This window comes from Danio rerio, chromosome 7, assembly GCF_049306965.1.
Source record: "Danio rerio strain Tuebingen ecotype United States chromosome 7, GRCz12tu, whole genome shotgun sequence".
NCBI lineage: Eukaryota > Metazoa > Chordata > Actinopteri > Cypriniformes > Danionidae > Danio > Danio rerio.
The window spans coordinates 23711039-23730153 of NC_133182.1; the positions used below are offsets into that span (position 1 = coordinate 23711039).

The window sequence follows — 19115 nt, forward strand, 5'->3', positions numbered from 1 at the left end:
ATTTACTTTAAGATTTTTTACTTTTTATGAGATGGTCAAAATTTTGACAAAAAGTTAAAAAATGAGATGTTGAATTAATGAGTTGTTATCTCAAAATAATGATATAACAGTCATTTATAAGATAAAAATGAAGGTACAAACAAAATTTGTCAAAACTAAGAGTTTCTAACGCTAAATTATCAGTCAAAAGATTATTAAGATTAAAAAATTTACCAAAAAGTTAGAAGTATTAGACAAAAAATGACCTTAAAATACGAGATAAAAAGTCAAAACTATGAGGTAAACATTATGATAAAAATGAGATTTCTAAATATATGATAAAAGTTGAAATTATGATGTAAATGATGATAATTATGAGATAAAAGGCTCCAAATTTTTACAAATGTCAAAATACATGTTCACTGTTATTTAATTTTGACTTAAGAAGTAGAAGATATGAGATGTAAAAAAGATGACAAACTTGATGTTTGAAAAAACACAATAGCAAGAAAAAAAGATTAACAATGTATCAAATGTATTGTAAATATCTTAGCTATAATCTTCACGATTACCTAAAAAGACATAGTGAAGTGTAACCTGAATACTTTTATTTCCGGTCCAGTTCCAGTAAATAATCCTGCTTCTTGAATGTTTCTTCTGCAACAAATTACAAAGAAAAGCACATTACAGTGATTTCTGAAGTCTCATGTGACAGTACATGCTGTAATCAATATTATTGCTTTACTGACTAAATAAATGCAGCCTTGCTGTGCGAGAATTCTTTCAAAAATGAAACATCTTGAACTTAAAAATTTCTCACTCCTACTTCTTAACAGTGAATTTATTTTCAAAATCTTGATGAAACTGCAAAATTAAAAGAAAAGGTATTGTAAGACTTCTCCAACTTTTAACACAAAAATATGTTCACAAATACAACTGTGTGAGAAAATTTGCTTAAAAAAAACCTGACATGCCTGACTGCTTTGTATATATCCCCTATGTGCTTGTAAACATGACACTGCAGTATAAATGTTCATTTCTCTTGTTTGACATCAGCAGGCTGCTCTAGCTCAGGCGGTCCATCCCCGGACTCTTCCTTCTGTTTTTCTTCTTTTTTCTTCTCCTCCTCCTCTTCATCGTCCTCCCAGTCAGACTCGCTGATGTCGTCGTCTGAAATGTCCCACTGGGGCTTGACCTCCTCCTGCTCTGCGCTGTTCATGTTGTCGGTGAGCTCTGGCTCGGGTTTGTGTTTGGGGTCCTCCAGTTTCCCCCAGGCTACAGCATCAGCCTTCCTCATGCTCACCTCAACCTTAGACGGCACCATGTTTACCAAACTGCTCTTTACGTCAATCACCTGCGAGAAAGAGAACGCTGACTCTGGTAAATGTTTGATATGAATACCTTCGATATGTTAGCATTAGATTAAACTAAAACTACTGAAATACGTGTTAATGAACATTAAAATATTTGATGGAGATTTGTTACGATAAAAAAGAGAAAAACTTCAAATAAAATAAACAAGAGTTAGAAATATTGGCTGTGAAAAAGAAGGTAAAATACAAAAACCACTAATGAGTCTTTGTTTAAAAATATTAGGCTAAAATAAAAATATTAGGCTGCATGGTGGCGTAGTGGGTAGCACGTTTGCCTCACAGCAAGAAGGTCGCTGGTTCGAGCCTCAGCTGGGTCAGTTGGCATTTCTGTATGGAGTTTGCATGTTCTCTCCATGTTCGTGTGGGTTTCCTCCGGGTGCTCCGGTTTCCCTAACAGTCCAAAGACATGCGCTAAAGGTGAATTGAGTAAGCTAAATTGTGCTTAGTGTATGTGTGTGAATGAATATATATAGGTGTTTCCCAGTAATAGGTGGCAGCTGGATGGGCATCCGCTACTTAAAACATATGCTGGATAAGTTGGCAGTTCATTTCGCTGTGGTGACCCCAGATTGATAAAGGGAATAAGCCGAAAAGAAAATAAATGAATGAAAAAAATTTGAGCTTACAATAACAAAAGCTAATTCAAGATAATAAATAACTGTGTATCCTGAAAAAATCTGATTAAATATTAACTAACAGAAATGAGTAGAATTCACCTGGCAACTAACTAAAATAATAGTTTAAATATTAAATAAAAGTATAATAATATTAAGTTATTTAATATAAAAAATAATAAATGAAACTAGCACACAATTACAAACAAAAGTAGTACATATCAAGTGAAAATTAAAAATTAAAGCCAATTCTAAATATTAATGAAAACTAAATTATAGTACAAATATGAATATGGCTAACTGAAACAAACTAAAATTAAATATAGAACATTTATAAATATAAAACAAGAATAAAAATCAAACTAGCACATAAGTAAAAAGAAAAGTAGCAACTATTAAGTAAAAATTAAATATAAAAGCTAATTCTAAATATTATTTACAAACTAAATAATAGTTTAAATATGAATATGGCTAACTGACACAAACAAATATTAAATATAAAAACATTTATAAATATAAAATAAGAATAAAGATGAAACTAGAACATAATTACAGACAAAAGTAGTTAATATAAAGTGAAAATTAAAAATAAAAGCCAGTTCAAAATAATAATGAAAACTAAATAATAGTTTAAATACGAATAACTGAAACGAGCAAAACTTAAATAAAAAAGGATTTCTAAATATTAAAAAATAGCAAATAATAAATATTAAGTGAAAATTAACTAAATAATTAAATAATTAAAATTAAACATAAAAGCCAATTCTAAATATTAATGACAAACTAAATAATAGTATAAATATGAATATGGCTGATTGAAACAAACAAAACTTAATTCTAAAAACAATTATACGATTATACGAAACATACGAACAAATCAAAAAATTTGAAATGGTGTTAGAAATGATTTTTTATGTAATTTGTCTAGTCTTTTATGCAACCACTTTAAACAAAACGTTGACTCAACATTTTAAGGCAACCAGCTTCAGGACATTTGAGTGGAGTACTTGGGTTGAAAGTTGAGTTAACTCAAAAAAGCTCTGCAGTAATTTGCTGTACAATTTAAAGTTAAGTCAACATTTTTTACAGTGTGTGTCACTGTATGTATCTTTTACTTCTGTACTTGTTATATTTGTGCATTATTATTATTCAAATGTAAGTAAAATAAAATTTTTAATGACAATCTTCAACTGAAATGAATGATATTTGAAAATATTACAAATGGATATTAACATTGAATAATAATAATAATTTACATTTATAATAACATTAACTTAATAATAACTAAAACTACTTAAAGCAAACAAACAAATACAAGCAATTATTATAATATTTTTACAGTTGAAGTTAATATTATTAGCCCTCCTGTAATAATTTTTTTGCTAATGTTTCCAAAATAATATTTAACAGAGACAGGGAATTTTCACAGTAGGTCTGATAATATTTCTTCTTTTGGAGAAAGTCTTATTTGTTTTATTTCAGCTAGAATAAAAGCAGTTTTTATTTTTTTTTAAAGCATTTTAAGGTGAATATTAGCCTCCTTCAGCAATATATATTTTTTCAACAGTCTACAGAACATACCATCATTGTACAATGACTTGCCTTATTATTTTAGTTAACCTAATTAATGCAGTTACATCTTTAAACTGCAGTTTGAGCTAAATAGTATCTTGAAAAATATATAGTAAAATATTCTGTGGTCATCATGTCAAAGATAAAACAAATCAGTTATTAGAAATTAGTTATAAAACTATTACGTTCAAAAAAAATCTTCCTTACATTAAACAAAAATTGGGGGAAAATATACAGGGGGGCTAATAATTCTGACCTCAACTGTTGGTCACTGCTAAATCCTAAGGAGTGATGAATGCACAGCAGTCTTACCCCCCATAAGTGGATGTCCTTATGGAACACTTTGTCGCCTTCGAACTGAATGTGGCAGGTTAACTGCAGATTGACGGAGAACACAAAAACAGACACAGAGCACTGCATGAAGAATCTGACAGGACGCTGATGTGCAAATCGAACATCCGAAGTTTTGAACTTACCACAGTGCGGTTGGCCTCCACATAGGAATGATCTGGATTGCAGTTTTTGGCGTAGATCGTGACAACAACCTGGCTTCCAGTCTGATGCCAATCATGTCGACAGGCCACCTTCTTTTTATCCTACAGACCAAATAAACACAACATGCACATTTCTCAGAGAGGACCAGTGGGGCGTTTGCTGATTATACAATGTGTGCCCACGTAAACAACAACAGTGTGAAGTCCATGAGCACCTGTTTGGGGATCCAGCAATGCTTTCCAGATGTACAGCCCTTCTGGTCCAGGAAGGCGTTAAAGTCGGTGGTTTTTATACAGCAGCAGTTCCAGTATTTGTATCTAAAAAGTGAGCAGCAGATGAGAATTAACATGCATTCATTGGAAAAAAAAAAAAAAAAAAACTACTACTGGGGGTTATTACAAGACTTTTACACTAGACTAATACAAAGACTATATAAAACACATAAGACATGTCACTCAACAGGGAAAATTGTAACAGTCAATATGGCGAAAAAAGCCCAGCCTACTAGTAAAGAAGCAAATCATCGATCGAAATACTAACGTTTCTCCGGGGGATGCTCAGATCAGACGTTTGCTTTTTACAACAGTTTGGTCGTCAAAAAACATACTGGAATCTCAGCAAATACTTGCTTCAAAGACATAAAAAATATATCCAAATAAAGCTTGAAACCTGTGCTTTTAAGCGAGCCAAGTGCACTTGATAATAAAAGTTAAGGTAATCTGTATGAAACAAACTCAAGGTACAGTCCATCCTGTCAAACGCATGTCACATGACAGCAACTATTCAAACGTCCACAAACTTGTAAACAAAGAGTCGCTTTCATTTTTTGGAAGACATTCATCACCAAGATCAAGTTGTGAATTACTTCAGAAGAACAGCACGATCTGATGAAGCATTCATGGTGAGAATGATAATGTTTAGAACAGCCATAAATTATGTTGGTGTCGTTATTTCATACCTTTTGAGTGTGCATTAGCTCGGTCACCCTAAGAATATGCAGATTTGGTTTGATTTGAACGTTTAGATTTGAAACTTATGAGACAGTTGTTAATTTTATTGGTGATTCCAAATATGTAATGTAATATAAGCTTGGCTAAAAGTTTTTGAGGATTTGACCCCAATCAGACAGAATGCCCAAGCATAAAAAAATGAAACGCCCTGAAAGGCGTTTCAAAGACAGCCGCCCAGTAAAATGACTTGCTTTAAAAGGACTTTGACTATTGCAGACTAAGACTATTAAGACAAGATGAAATTGTGTGATTAGCAAATTCATATCATAATCATTGTTAATGAAGTTCTTTGACAGATATGCAGTTAATTGCTGACAGAAAAAGGGGTTTTTCTGTGTCATGATTTTCATTCAGTTAAATTTGCTAACACTTAGGTTTAGATAACAATTCACACCACTTACTATTAACTTATTACATGCCTATGATTTTAGATACAGTTTATTAGCACTTATAAAGTATGATCTTATTTTACATCCCTAATCCTACCCTGAACCTAAACTCAACTACTACCTTACTTAATATTACTAAGCAGCAGCTAATTAGTAGTTTATTGAGCTAAAAGTCTTAGTTAATGGTTTGTTAATAGCATTAATTGTACATTAAAATACAGTGTGACATTAAATTCATTCATTCATTTTCTTTTTAGCTTAGTGTCTTTATTATTCAGGAGTCACCACAGCAGAATGAAACGCCAACTTATCCAGCATATGTTTTAAGCAGCAGATGCCCTTCCAGCCGCAACCCAACACTGGGAAACACCCATATATTCTTGCACTCAGACTCATACACTACAGACAATTTAGCTCATTCAATTAACCTGTACCGCATGTCTTTGGACTGTAGGGGAGCACCCGGAGGAAACCCACAGGAACACGGCGATATATATATATATATATATATATATATATATATATATATATATATATATATATATATATATATATATATATATATATATATATATATTTTTTTTTTTTTTTTTTTTTTTTTTTTTTTTGGCAAAGACTAAAAAGTGTTTATTCAGGTCCATCTTTTAAAATTCATGTGCCTTAATGCCTGCTTCACCCCGCCATGTCAGCTTTACATCATCAATATCTGAGGTAAACTTATAGCAGCTTTCAGTGTAGCTACTGTATGAATGTCACGGAAATGCTATTCAAACTCACATTCGAAGCATTTAATACCAAACAAAGAGGATATTTACTGTATCTCTGGCCTGCACTTCAACAATTCACTTCACGAGCACTGTGAATATAGCCTAGTAAGCATGAAAAAGACCTAAAGGCCTTTTTACACAGTAGAGATGGCACACAAACCAAACCCGAAGCAGCATAAATTCACAAAAATGTGTATTTATTCAGACGGTTTAATGCAGTATATCATCTTTACACTTAATTCCGAGCAGACAGAGACCTTGTTTAAGACCACCCTAAATCAGCTGTGTAAATATGACTTAAGTGCACTTCAAGCCTTAACTTATCTTTTATACCATACAGTACACTATGTTCAGTAATGACACCTTGTAGACAAACTAAGTAGTGTTTTAAAAAAGTGCATACTAATCTGTAGACGAAATTTGCATATAAAGTAGACTATACTCTATACTTTAAGCTTAAAGGGATAGTTCACCCACAAGTTGGCATGTAATAAGTCCACCCTCAAGTGGTTCCAAACCCGCATACGATTCTTTTATCTGATCAACACTAAATAAGATATATTGCCTGTAAAAAATAAACCGGTAACTATAGACATCCACAGCATCAACTGGCATCTGGTAACCATTGGCATAAAAAAAAAAAAACACTACAAAGGTCAATGGTTACCGGCTTTCAGCATTCTTCTAAACAACTTCTTTTGTGTTTAACAGAAGAAAGAAAATCAAATCAGGTGTGTGACAAGGAGTAAGTAAATGGTAAATGTAAAAGCAATGAGAAAGTAAAAGGAGTGAGTAAATGATAAAGAGCTTTCTGTGCAAATAGTGTCTTTACTACTGTGTTTCTCAACCACATTCACCAGTCTGCACATTTGCCATGTCTCTTTAAAACAAACACACACTTGATTCAGGTCATCAGCTCATTAGCAGAGACTGAAACACATGTGGTGGGTGTGACTGACAAAGGAGACATCCAAAACATGCAGAGCCGGTTGTCCTCTAGGAACGTGGTCAAGAAACACTGTTTTACTAGTCCTTTAAAAAAGAAGTAAGGAGGTTTCTTACCCTTCATGGAAAACAGGAGCTCCAGGATGATATATGCAGATCTCCGCATTGGTCTCAGGACCCTCATAAGACTGCACAAACACACACACACACACACACACGCACAATCAACGGTTTTGAAAAGCTATGCATAGTCAACACACAGATGTACCTCAATCTACACACTCACAATAACTCAGCATATTTATAAAAGCTAAACTTTAAAGTGCTGATGCACCTGGACTCAGAACAAGCTTTGTGTCATCCATTTACTGCCTTCACACCTGAAAACACACTCATTTTTCTACACTACTGAAGAGATAAATGAGCAGGAATCTGTAATAGAGCTGTATGTGTTTGTCAGTTTCAAAGGCTAAAGAAGAAATGGCATTAACTGTGACAAAAGGAAGGCAACATCTAGACATTAAACTGATGAGCAAGACTGATTCTCTTTTAATGCAGGAGATGAAAATTCAGTTTAATTTGTCATGACCCCTATGACTGAGCAGAACGATGGAGCTATTATGTTGTTATATTCCACTTCAGAGTCTACGCTTCTGACTCATTCTAGAATTGCAGGTACACTTCAAGCTTTTTCCAATTGTTTTCCAATCATTTTGCTTAAACTAGAATGGCATATAACAAATGTGTAACTTACAGTAAACTGAATGCTTTAGATTAGATTAGATTAGATTAGATTAGATTAGATTCAACTTGATTGTCATTAAACAGTACAAGTGCAGGAGTGCAATAGCTGCAAGTGCAGGATATAGTTATAAGTTATAAAGTGCAATTATAGAAAAACAATGGGTAATATTTACAGATAGATGTACTATGAACATATTATACAGGTTAAATTACCTATGAACCCAGATTTGCAATAGATGAATACATCTATTACTAGTCTGACTCTTAATAGTTGCTATTAATAGTCAGACGTTTGCAGATATTTAACTTAGAGTATATATACAAAAAGTTTAAAAATAGACTTACTTTGGCTCAATATTGAATTTTCCTTTAAATGTCATATTAATTTTATAATAAAAAGTTATATCAATGCTTATGTTATCTTTATTGCTCTATTAATTGTTTTTCAGTTCAAGTAAGTAAAAATTGACTTCTTAATTATTTTTCTTATTATTGATAATGCTGATATTATTTATAACAATACATCTGATATTAATTTAAAACCTTTAAATACTGTCTTCAACTCTTTATCTAGATTTGTTTAAAGATGTCTGTACACTACCTGACAAAAGTCTTGTGAAAAAAAAAAGAATTTTGTGTATGACTCTCATGAGCTTGGAGGACTGCATTGATTCATCTCTGCAATGACTCAAATAACGTATTAATTAAGTCTTCTGTATTGGCAAAGAAAGCGTTCTTGCATGACCCCCAGACTTCATCAAGATTCTTTGGATTTATATTTAATGTCTGGACTGGCCAATCCTGGAGCACCTTGACCTTCTTTTCTTTCAGAATCTTTGACGTAGAGGCTGAAGTATGGGAAGGAGTGCTATATCCTGCTTAAGAATTTGCTCTCTCCTGTGGTTTTTAATATAATGAGCAGCACAAATGTCTTGACGACTCAGGCTGTTGATGTTGCCATCCACTCTGCAGATATCTCGCATGCCCTAAATGTAACCCCAAATCATAATTTTTCCTTCACCAAACATCCACTTTCTGTGAGAATCATAAGTCTTTGCTGGTTCCAATAGGTCTTCTGCAGTATTTGTGATGATTGGGATGCAGTTCAACAGATGGTTCATCAGAAAAATCTACCTTCTGCCACTTTTCCAAATGATCAACTAGAAGTCAAGTTATTATTTGCTGCTCTTACAACTGGGATCGACGACAAGACTTTTGTCATGTACTGTATAGAACCCATCATAGCATATTACATGAATGAATCTCTTTGTTTCCGTAGACAATATTATTGGTATTTCTCTTTTTATCACTCTTGGTATCACTATTTTAAATGTGTGTGTTTTTTTTTAGTTTCCCCTTCTCATTTAAAGCAGTTTTTTTAATTTACCTCTACATATTCTCTTCCAAATATGCGACAGAATTACTTTTTTGTTTCCAAGGATTACAACAAACAGTGGCCGTAGGTCCTTTCAATACAAAGTTCCTTTTGACTGGAACAATCTGTCTTCTTCTTTTAGGTCAATTAAGACTTTTAGTCTTTTCAGGACTAATTTATTTTCTTTTTTGGAAACAACTTGTACTGTAAATGTTATTAATTTTGGTTCCAATTTAAACGCTTATTATTTATTTGTATATCAAACTGTTTGTACTTTTGATTATATCTTTTTGTTTGCTTGGGCTTTAGACTGTGGTAAGTGTTTCAGGTGAAGTGTGCTGCTTATTTGCTTGTTTTGTTTAGCTGTATGTTTGTTTTAATATGTTGAATTTATGTGCTTCTTAAGGGCGCCCTCGAAAATCAGATGCTTCATCTCAAGGGGCTGTCCCATTTAATAAATTCAAATATTTCATGATAACTAAAGCTGAACATACGATTCAAAAATAAGTCAAATGTGTGATTCAAAACTACGTATAGTGAGAATCTTCGAACTATTATTTTCAAGACAAAAGTATATACACATATAGACTTGATATTAATTTTGTTACTATTCAAAACCGTTCATTAAAGATTTTGAAAAATAATTAAGGGATTTATCTTGGAGATGCAAACTGTACTGCAATCCCCCTTATGCAGTCTGTGTCTATTTCAAAGCATGTCATTCCACCATCATGATACATAAAATGACATTTTATTGAAATATAATAAAATAAATATGCCAAGCACTTACTGTACATGAGTAAAAAACCTAAAAGTCATTAATTCAGCAGTGAATGGCACATGAACCTGCTGATAAAGCTTTAGTTCTCACCTGGACTAAAAAGGTCTGCTGAGTAATTAACACAATGATCCATTGGGATTTCAGGAAACTAATCCATTAAAGATGATCTTTTCCCAGGGAAGCGAAGATTTAACAGAAGCCATTAAGGTCAATTCCCAGTAAGGGATATTTAGTCATTAATTCTCACTCATCTCCTGCTTGGTGTCCATTAAGCAATACACTAGTGTAAATGCTGATCTAGTATCAGCTTCTGCTCCTCCTGTTCTTTTGAAACTGGTTGTGAGGACCAAAGAAAACTGATACCAGATTAGTAACTTGCATTAAATGAATAGTTCACCAAAACAAATGAAAATGCACTCAATAACAAATAAAATAAAAAATTAAATGTACTCAAGTGGTTTCAAGCCTTTATGAGTTTCCCAAAGCAAGATATTTTGAAGAATGTCAGTAAGAGGTAACTATTGACTTCGGTGCAATGCTTTTACTACTACAGAAGTCAATGGTTACAGGTTTTCAGAGTTTTTCAACATACTGTAACATATTTTGTGTTCAACTAAAAAAAAGAAACTCAAAGAGGTTTGTGAGAAGTGAAGGGAGAGTAAACGATAACCGAATATTCCATTTCGGTTAAATTGAAGCATGTCGGTGCCTGAAGCGCTGCCCTCCTCATGACCACTAGATGGCATAATATGTACATTTTCTGAGCAAGCTAATTTGCTTCACTGATTCTCATATTACATGAGCACTTACTGTACCTTTCTGCATCCTGTGTTTTTGCACTTAATCCCAACCACAAGAGCTTGACTCTCTATGGGATAGAAAGAGAGGAGAGTGACAGGAGGAAGAGAAAACAATAACAACAGATTGTCAGCCGAACACATGTACAGAAAGCGTGAAAGCCAGCTGATGTCTCAAATGTGTCGCAGTCGTATTACAGCAACAGGTGAGACGGTGAGAGCTCAAACCTTGATGCTCTGTGACATGACAGATTATGGACAGGCGGGGATCAGATCTACAGCTACTGTCAAGAGCTGACATCAACATCAGCTGCATAAACACTACTCTAGAAGAGTCAACAAAACCACAGTAACTCAAGCAAATAATAATATAGCTAAAAGAAAACAGAACTAAGCATACAGTAATATAATGTATAATAATAATAATAATAATAATAAAGATTATATTTGTTTATATAATATTACTGATAATAATAATATTAATAATTTTATTATATAATTGTTTTATTATATGAATTATAATATATTATACTATATTTAGGCAAGGCAAGTTTATTTTTATAGCACATTTCATACACAGTGGCAATTCAAAAGTGCTTTACATAAACAAGAATAAAAGAAACAAGTATAAGAAAAATAAAAACAAATAATAAAAATAATTAAACGGATAAAAACAACAACATAAAAACAGATTAAAGTTTATCTATATTAAATTATGTTTTACTTTATATTATATTATATTATATTATATTATATTATATTATTATATTATATTATATTATATTATATTATATTATATTATATTATATTATATTATACATTATTATTTTATTTTATATTATATTATATTATTATATATTATTATATATTATATTATATTATATTATATTATATTATATTATATTATTATTATATGCATATACTCAATTAATATATAAATAAACCATTGACATTACACAGAAATATTGAGGCCAATCTTTTTTTAATGATCAATATATAATCTGGGTTAAATGATTAAAGAGCCTCTGCACTGGGATCAGTCTGCTTTTGCTACATGTCAGTGTTCAGAAACAGCAGCTTTGCTCACCGAGCTTCTCTCTCTTCTCTCTCTCGCTGATCTCCATTTTCTCCATGATCTGAATCAGAGATGGAGAGATCTTCACCTGCAGCTTTGTCTTGGGCTCATCTGAGCTGAAGAGGAAAACAGAAGTCAAAACAAGTCACTGTCTCTTTTTATTGACCAGAGGAATAAGTGCTTTTCCATTTTAGAGTAAAAAAAATAATAATAATGAATTATTCAGGTATTGTGGCGGCATGGTGGGCCAGTGGTTAGCACTGTCACCTCGCAGCAAGAAGGTCACTGGTTTGAGTCCCAGCTGGGCTAGTTGGAGTGGAGTTTGCATGTTCTCTCCATGTACTTGTGGGTTTCCTCCAGGTGCTCCGGTTTCCCCCACAGTCCAAAGACATGTGCTATAAGTTAATTGGATGAACTAAATTGGTCGTATTGTGTGAATGGGTGTTTCCCAGTACTGGGTTGCAACTGGAATGGCATCTGCTGCATTAAACATATACCAAAATAGTTGGCAGTTCATTCTGCTGTGGCGACCTCTGATATATAAGGGACTAAGCCAAAGGAAAATTAATGAATATTACATACTACATACTTATATGCGAGCTGCATATAAGTATGTAGTCTATTGACCTTATACTGCAATCCGGATGTGTGCTCATTTCTCCTTCTGATTCAGTTACTACTAGGAAAAATTACTACAGGAATGATAAACATCAGAAAACGGTGAAACTACTTGCTGTACAAACAAATGTGTTCATGACTATGCAGACAAAGTAGAATAATATAATAGGAAATTATCAGTTTGCAAGTAGCATAACGAGCTTTTTTTAATGTCTAAAAATGAATGCAAGTAAATGAGACCGGTAGTCTCAAGCCAACAAGAATTAAACGGCTGCAGCCGCTTATACATAAAGAATAAAGTCAGTATACCTAGGTCTTTCTTTTTCCAGAGCCTCTGCAGATTTGGGCCCCTGGTAGATGATCTCCTCTGCTGTGCCGTGCTGCTTCATGCCTCCTTTCTCAGACGTGACCTCAGGCCGCAGAGGCTCTTCCGGCTTCTCATTACTGTGACGTCCGCGGGTGCAGCCCTGAAACGGCATGCCAATCAACAGACGAACACAGAAAATAATTATCAGACCCACGGAGATAAATTACATGTTTGAGACTCTATGAATGGCTTTCAATGACCACAGCATTCCACGGTGCATGATTAGTCCAATTATTATGGCTTATTATTTGTCATTATTGCCTTTTACACATCTGTTCTAGCTTTTGTAGATCTTGCTTTTGACTGTCAGCACTGATAATGTTGGCTGAAATAAATTGGTCATTTGGTAAAAGCATCTGTTAAATTAATTAACTGTTTTGTTTTTTTGTATTTAAATTAGTTTTGACATTTTATTTTACATGCATCAGTGGGATCTTGCATGTTGAACATTTTCTTTCCACCAGGAAACTGTGTCGCTAAATTATTAGGTAAATTCATTTTATAAGTGCATTTGGTAACATTTTACTTGACGGTATGTTCATAAGACTCTCATTACACCTTTTTAACATGACATGACACATGCCATAATTGTGAATGAGATTTTATGTATGCTTATAACAACTGTCATTAAGTGTCATTCGCAGTTATGGCATTTTAAATGCAAAGAAGACATTGTTATGAACAGTTGACATAAATACATCACAACCTGTTTTTGTATTTGTCATGACAACTTGACATCATCAAGACAATAAAACTTGTCATAAATATGTCATAAACATGATTGTCATTGTAAACATGTCATGAACTTTATAACAGCATCGTTAATTTTGTTTTACCTCAACATCAGTGGTACAAGCTGAAACAGTCATTAAATATAAATGATGCTGTTTAAAATTGACACATTTATTTAGACATTATAATAAAATAAAAAAGTTTTTTTCAATTGAAAATGTGCTCAGAAAAATATTCATGACACGATTATAATGTCTCATGATAATAGTGTTTATGACAGATTTAAGTTACGATGCCTTGATAGTCAAGTTGTCATGACAAATGTAAAAACAGGTTGTTATGTATTTGTCAAATTTTCATAATAAACAATGTCCTCTTTGCATTTAAAATGATATAACTGAGCAAATTAAGTAGTGTTACTGGGCATTTTAGACCTGTTATTTCATTCTGTCCTAAAATGTTAATTTATAGGCTACTATATACACTCACCAGCCACTTTATTAGGTACACCTGTCCAACTGCTCGTTAACACAAATTTATAATCAGCCAATCACATAGCAGCAACTCAATGCATTTAGGCATGTAGAGATGGTCAAGTCGATCTTCTGTAGTTCAAACCGAGCATCAGAATGGGGAAGAAAGGTGATTTTAGTGACTTTAAATGTGGCATGGTTGTTGGTGCCAGACTAGCTGGTCTGGGTATTTCAGAAACTGCTGATCTACTGGGATTTTCACACACAATCATCTCAAGGGTTTACAGATAATGGTCCAAAAAAAAAAGAAAATATCCAGTGAGCGGCAGTTCTGTGGGCGCAAATGCCTTGTTGATGCCAGAGGTCAGAGGAGAGTGGTCAGACAGCTTCGAGCTGATAGAAAGGCAAGAGTAACTCAAATAACCACTCATAACAACAGAGGTATGCAGAAGAGCATCTCTGAACGCACAACAAGTTGAACCTTGAGGCAGATGGGCTACAGTAGCAGAAGACCACACCAGGTGCCACTCCTGTCAGTTAGGAACAAGAAACTGAGGCTACAATTTGCACAGGCTCACCAAAATAGCACAATAGAAGATTGGAAAAACATTGCCTGGTCTGGTGAGTCTCGATTTCTGCTGCAACATTCGGATGGTAGGTGCAGGCTGCTGATGGTGGTAGTGTAATGGTGCAGGGGATAAATTCTTGGCAAACAAGCGCCAATCATCTCAGACTGGTTTCTTAAACATGAAAATGAGTTCACTGTACTCAAATGACCTGTACAGTCACCAGTCTCAATCCAATAGAGTACCTTTGGGATGTGGTGGAACGGGAGATTTGCATTATGGGTGTGCAGCTGACAAATCAGCAACAACTCTATGATGCTATCATGTCAATATAGACAAAAATCTCTGAGGAATATTTTCAGTACCTTGTTGAATCTATGCCCCAAAGGATTAAGGCAATTCTGAAGTCCAGCCCGATAGTAAAAGGTGTACCTAATGGCCGGTAAGTGTATAAACTCAAACATGAGTCTTATTTTGTTGTCCTGTTTACAAAAGTGATTTCAATACAAACAATGCATAAATAAATACAAAAAGTGCAAAATAGGTGAGACAATAGCACATTAAAGAACATTTATATTCTGACCTGTGATCAGGGAAGGGAAAAAATACATTGAAATGAATTATAAAATAAAATACCAAATACCACAGTTTTACATGTATCAAGATAAACTTCAAAATACAGCAGCCACATATGTATCAAAAAACAATACTGTATTTTACAAATACTACAAAATACTTTTACATGGGAGCATCAAATTTATTCCATCAATAGACCTATTCAATCAATCCTTCACCATCAAACTGAGTCAGGGAAGTAAACAATGATAACAACAGCGTTTCTCTGAGCAAGTTTATGTCAGCTTCTCTGCCAACTCATTCACCTCTACTCTTGTACATGAAGAGGTATCAATACTTTTGATTGGATTTACGCTTTTGTTTCTCTTTCATTTTAGTATAAACTTTGTACAAATTTCATACAGAAAGTGTTGTCTTGAAGATGATCTCTTTAATCAGTATAGAAACCATGTAATGCAGATAATGAGTTGGAACATTGTACTGTATCTCTTTTTTTTTTTTTGTATTTCCATCCATTGTTAGGCAATTAATGTTGACACCATAACTTAACAGTTTTATGTTTTAAAAGGATGATATATGAAGAGGTTATTCAATTTTTTTGCAATATTAAATATGATGAAATCTTTAATACTTATTGTAAAAACATGATTCTTCAGTTTTACTTGTTTCTATAAATCATATTTTTCTGTAATTGTAGTCTTTACAACCTGCAGATCGTACCTGTAGGAACCTGTAGGAGTCACCAATGTTGGACTTATTGTAATGTTATTTGTCTTATTATTATTTTTTATTTTTCGGCATCTCCATCAGTAATTCTTTCAAAACTACTATTTTTTGTGCCGTTTACTCATTCTCGCAAGATTTTTTGAATTCTTCTTTAACTGGAAGTGACTCAGTTTACCCTCTTAGTGAACACTAGTACACAATCTTTAGGTGTTTTTTATTCTATTACCCAGGGTAATATAAGAACTAAAAAAAGCACTAATCAGAGGCCACATTTGTAGACATCATGTATAGGTTTCTTACAAAGTATTTTACAGTCTTTTAAAAAATACAGAAATACCAGACACTAAAGTGTTTTGATCCAAATTATTAAGCCATTTTCATCAACCCAATCAAATACAAATTACAAAATACTATTTTGTATTTGAAATGTTTTTTAAATACTTGTATCATAAATACTGCCCATCCCTGTCTGTGATTCTGATATATTGAATAAAAATTAATCAATTAATTAAAAAATTGCCTATATAATGTGTGTGGTAAAATTATAGATATAATTAAAAAAAACAAAATGAGACATATTCAACTGTGTGTGTCGGCCGAGGGTGGGGGTTGTATTACAATTCTGTTTTACCATTCAGTATTTGGAGGGTGTCGGAGATGTAATTTCCGTCTAGTCTACAGTATGTGCATCGTATGAAAAGCAGCATGACGATTATCATATTATTAGCATACCTTGATTGACAGGAACTCCGAGAAATCTGTCGTCCGCTTTTTACAGCACGACCAGCCCTGAGGAGAAAACCCAAACAAAGAGCCACATCAGACAGCCCAGAACAAAACAAAACAAAAACATGAATATTAGACTCCCTGAGAAGCGGACAAAAACACCAAGACAATGTGCTTATCAAGTTACGACAGCGCAAGAAGTGAACAGCCGGCGGTCTGAACGCTGAGTCCAAATAAAGACCCAGAAAAAAAAAATGCATTTTGAGCTCACCTTTAAGGCGTCGTGGAAGATTGGCACTCCTGGGTGAAACCGACAGGCATCTTTAGGCGGTAAGAGAGAGAAATATGTTAGCAGGAGACGTTTATCTAGGCTGCAGTCCATCCTTATTATTTTTTCATGAACACGACTCAACAGGATTGAAGCCTTGCTTGCTGGCATAAACAACATTCACGTTCAATCACATGCCTGGCAAAAACAGTTGGCAGATGAGCCTTTTATGTAAGCAACTTTTGATTAGAACACTTCCAAATGTGCTAGAGACTCTGTGGATTCACTTTTTTCCCCTGTCAGTGTAAATAAAACACAAAAAGATATTGTTGTACATAGCAGGAGGCTGTCTTATTGCAAAATGAAAGCCAATTTAAAGTCATAGTTCACCCCAAAAAGAAAGCTGTCATTTACTCACCCTCGGCTTGTTCCAAACTATTTTTTTTCTGATGAATGCAAGAGATTTTTTTAAATGTTGGTAAAATAACCATTTAAAAAACTAACCTTTAAAATTAACCGCATTGGAAAAGTATTCATTAATTCATTTTCTTTTTAGCTTAGTCCATTTATTAATTAGGGGTTACCACAGCAGAATGAACCGCCCACTTATCTAGCATATGTTTTACACAGCGGATGCCCTTACAGCTGCAACCCATCACTGGAAAAATGCTCATACTTCACACACATACACTACAGACAATTTAGTTTATCCAATTCTCTTATAGTGCATATCTTTGGATTGTGTGGGAAACCGGAGCACTAATGAACACGGGGAGAACATGCAAACCCCACACAGAAGTACCAACTGACCTAGCCAAGGCTCAAACAAGTGACCTTCTTGATGTGAAGCGACAGTATTACCCCACAAAATTAACCACTAACGCTAATCCTTTCTTTTTCCAACAATGGATGTCAAAGGCAACCGGTTTCCAACATTCTTCAAATTATATTCCTTTTTGTTTTTATACAAACTAGAAATTCTTCCAGATTTGAAACCACTTTAAAGGTGCAGTAGGTGATCTACCCAAATGCTAACTGTTAGCATAATAACTTTGAAAACACAGTCCCCCTCCCCTGCAGTCTAAAGCCATGCCTCCTGAAATTAAACGCGCATCTTAAGATGACAGCAGACTCCGTCTGACACTAATCATTACTATTGGAATGTGAAGAAACTTTTAACCAGCACAACAAAAAAATGTTTCTGAAGATAATCACCTACTGCACCTTTGAAGTGATAGTTTAAAAATGACAATCCTGTCATGATTTAATCAGCCTCCAGGGTCTCCAACACTAGCAGATCTCATTCATTTGACAACTGCTCTACATAATTCAGTAAATGAATCAGCAGTCTCACAGGCCTAGTAAAGAAAATGATGAAACACTTCAGATTTCTCAAAAGTTGTTGGTTATTTGTAACATGCAGGTGACCACGACCTTCACATGAACATTTGAAATACGTTTCCTTCAATTGAAAAAAAAATCGTAACCACCCATTTTTACTATATATACACACACAAACCATAAAAATAAAGCAGAAATATTACCATCAGTGTTTTTGTCTGCATCAAATCGATCCCCGCAGCCTCTGTTGTAACATAGTAGAGCCATGTTGCCCTGTTTAATATTCCAGTTGACTTTTAATCACTGGACTTTATCTCTTTTTTGTTGCTGTTGTTGTTGTTGTTGAAATGCGCTGTCCTGTATTGGTCTGGGGTCTTTATGAACTTGTCCTGCTGCTGTGAAGATTTTCCAGAACTTTCAGCCAAGGAGAGATCCAGAAGGAACAGCCACAGCCATGGAAAGAGAAGGGATATTCTAGTCTGAATGAGCTCTAAAAATAGCCAGTGCCATGTGCTTTCTATCTCTCTGTCGCTCCTTACAGCTGTTGGGGTCCGTCGGAGAGAGTGTGACATTCCTGGGGTCCACAGAGAGGGGGGGAGGCAAAAATGAATATGGAAAATCTCACTAAACTACAAACAACTGAGTAAAAAAAAAAAAAGTGTTTTCAAGCTAATTCAAAAGAAGGGTTGTGTGCTATTTTGCTACTTTATCAGTTGATTAATGGCTAATAAATCAGTATACAGTATGTACTAACCTGTCACTTTTTTTGGCACACCTCGTCGTACAGGTAGGTTAGACCCCAATTT

At 34.0% G+C, this 19115-nt stretch overlaps 1 protein-coding gene across 3 annotated transcripts; it reads right to left on the reverse strand.

Moving 5' to 3' along the window:
- Window positions 1-492: 492 nt before the first annotated feature.
- zgc:92429 lies at window positions 493-18777 on the reverse strand. Of its 3 annotated transcripts, XR_012382376.1 has the most exons (12): window positions 18513-18777; window positions 16972-17021; window positions 16707-16763; window positions 12844-13001; window positions 11929-12032; window positions 10860-10912; window positions 7262-7332; window positions 4248-4350; window positions 4015-4134; window positions 3851-3913; window positions 729-1333; window positions 493-636 (listed from the first exon to the last, which is right to left on the reverse strand). XR_012382376.1 is itself a non-coding variant. In NM_001003457.1 (11 exon segments), coding segments are annotated over 11 exon segments (1164 nt in total). In that variant the 5' UTR covers window positions 18577-18747; the 3' UTR covers window positions 571-1012.
- Between the last annotated feature and the right edge of the window lie 338 nt (window positions 18778-19115).

Excerpts from the sequence above, each read along its gene's own strand:
- zgc:92429 (XM_073906441.1), bottom strand. The coding sequence starts at position 17,148 with ATGTTGTTTATGCCAGCAAGCAAGGCTTCAATCCTGTTGAGTCGTGTT. Across the intron at positions 13,002-16,706 it reads CGGAGTTCCTGTCAATCAAG|GGCTGCACCCGCGGACGTCA; the intron begins GTATGCTAATAA and ends ATGCCGTTTCAG. Across the intron at positions 3,914-4,014 it reads TGGAGGCCAACCGCACTGTG|TTAACCTGCCACATTCAGTT; the intron begins GTAAGTTCAAAA and ends GTCAATCTGCAG.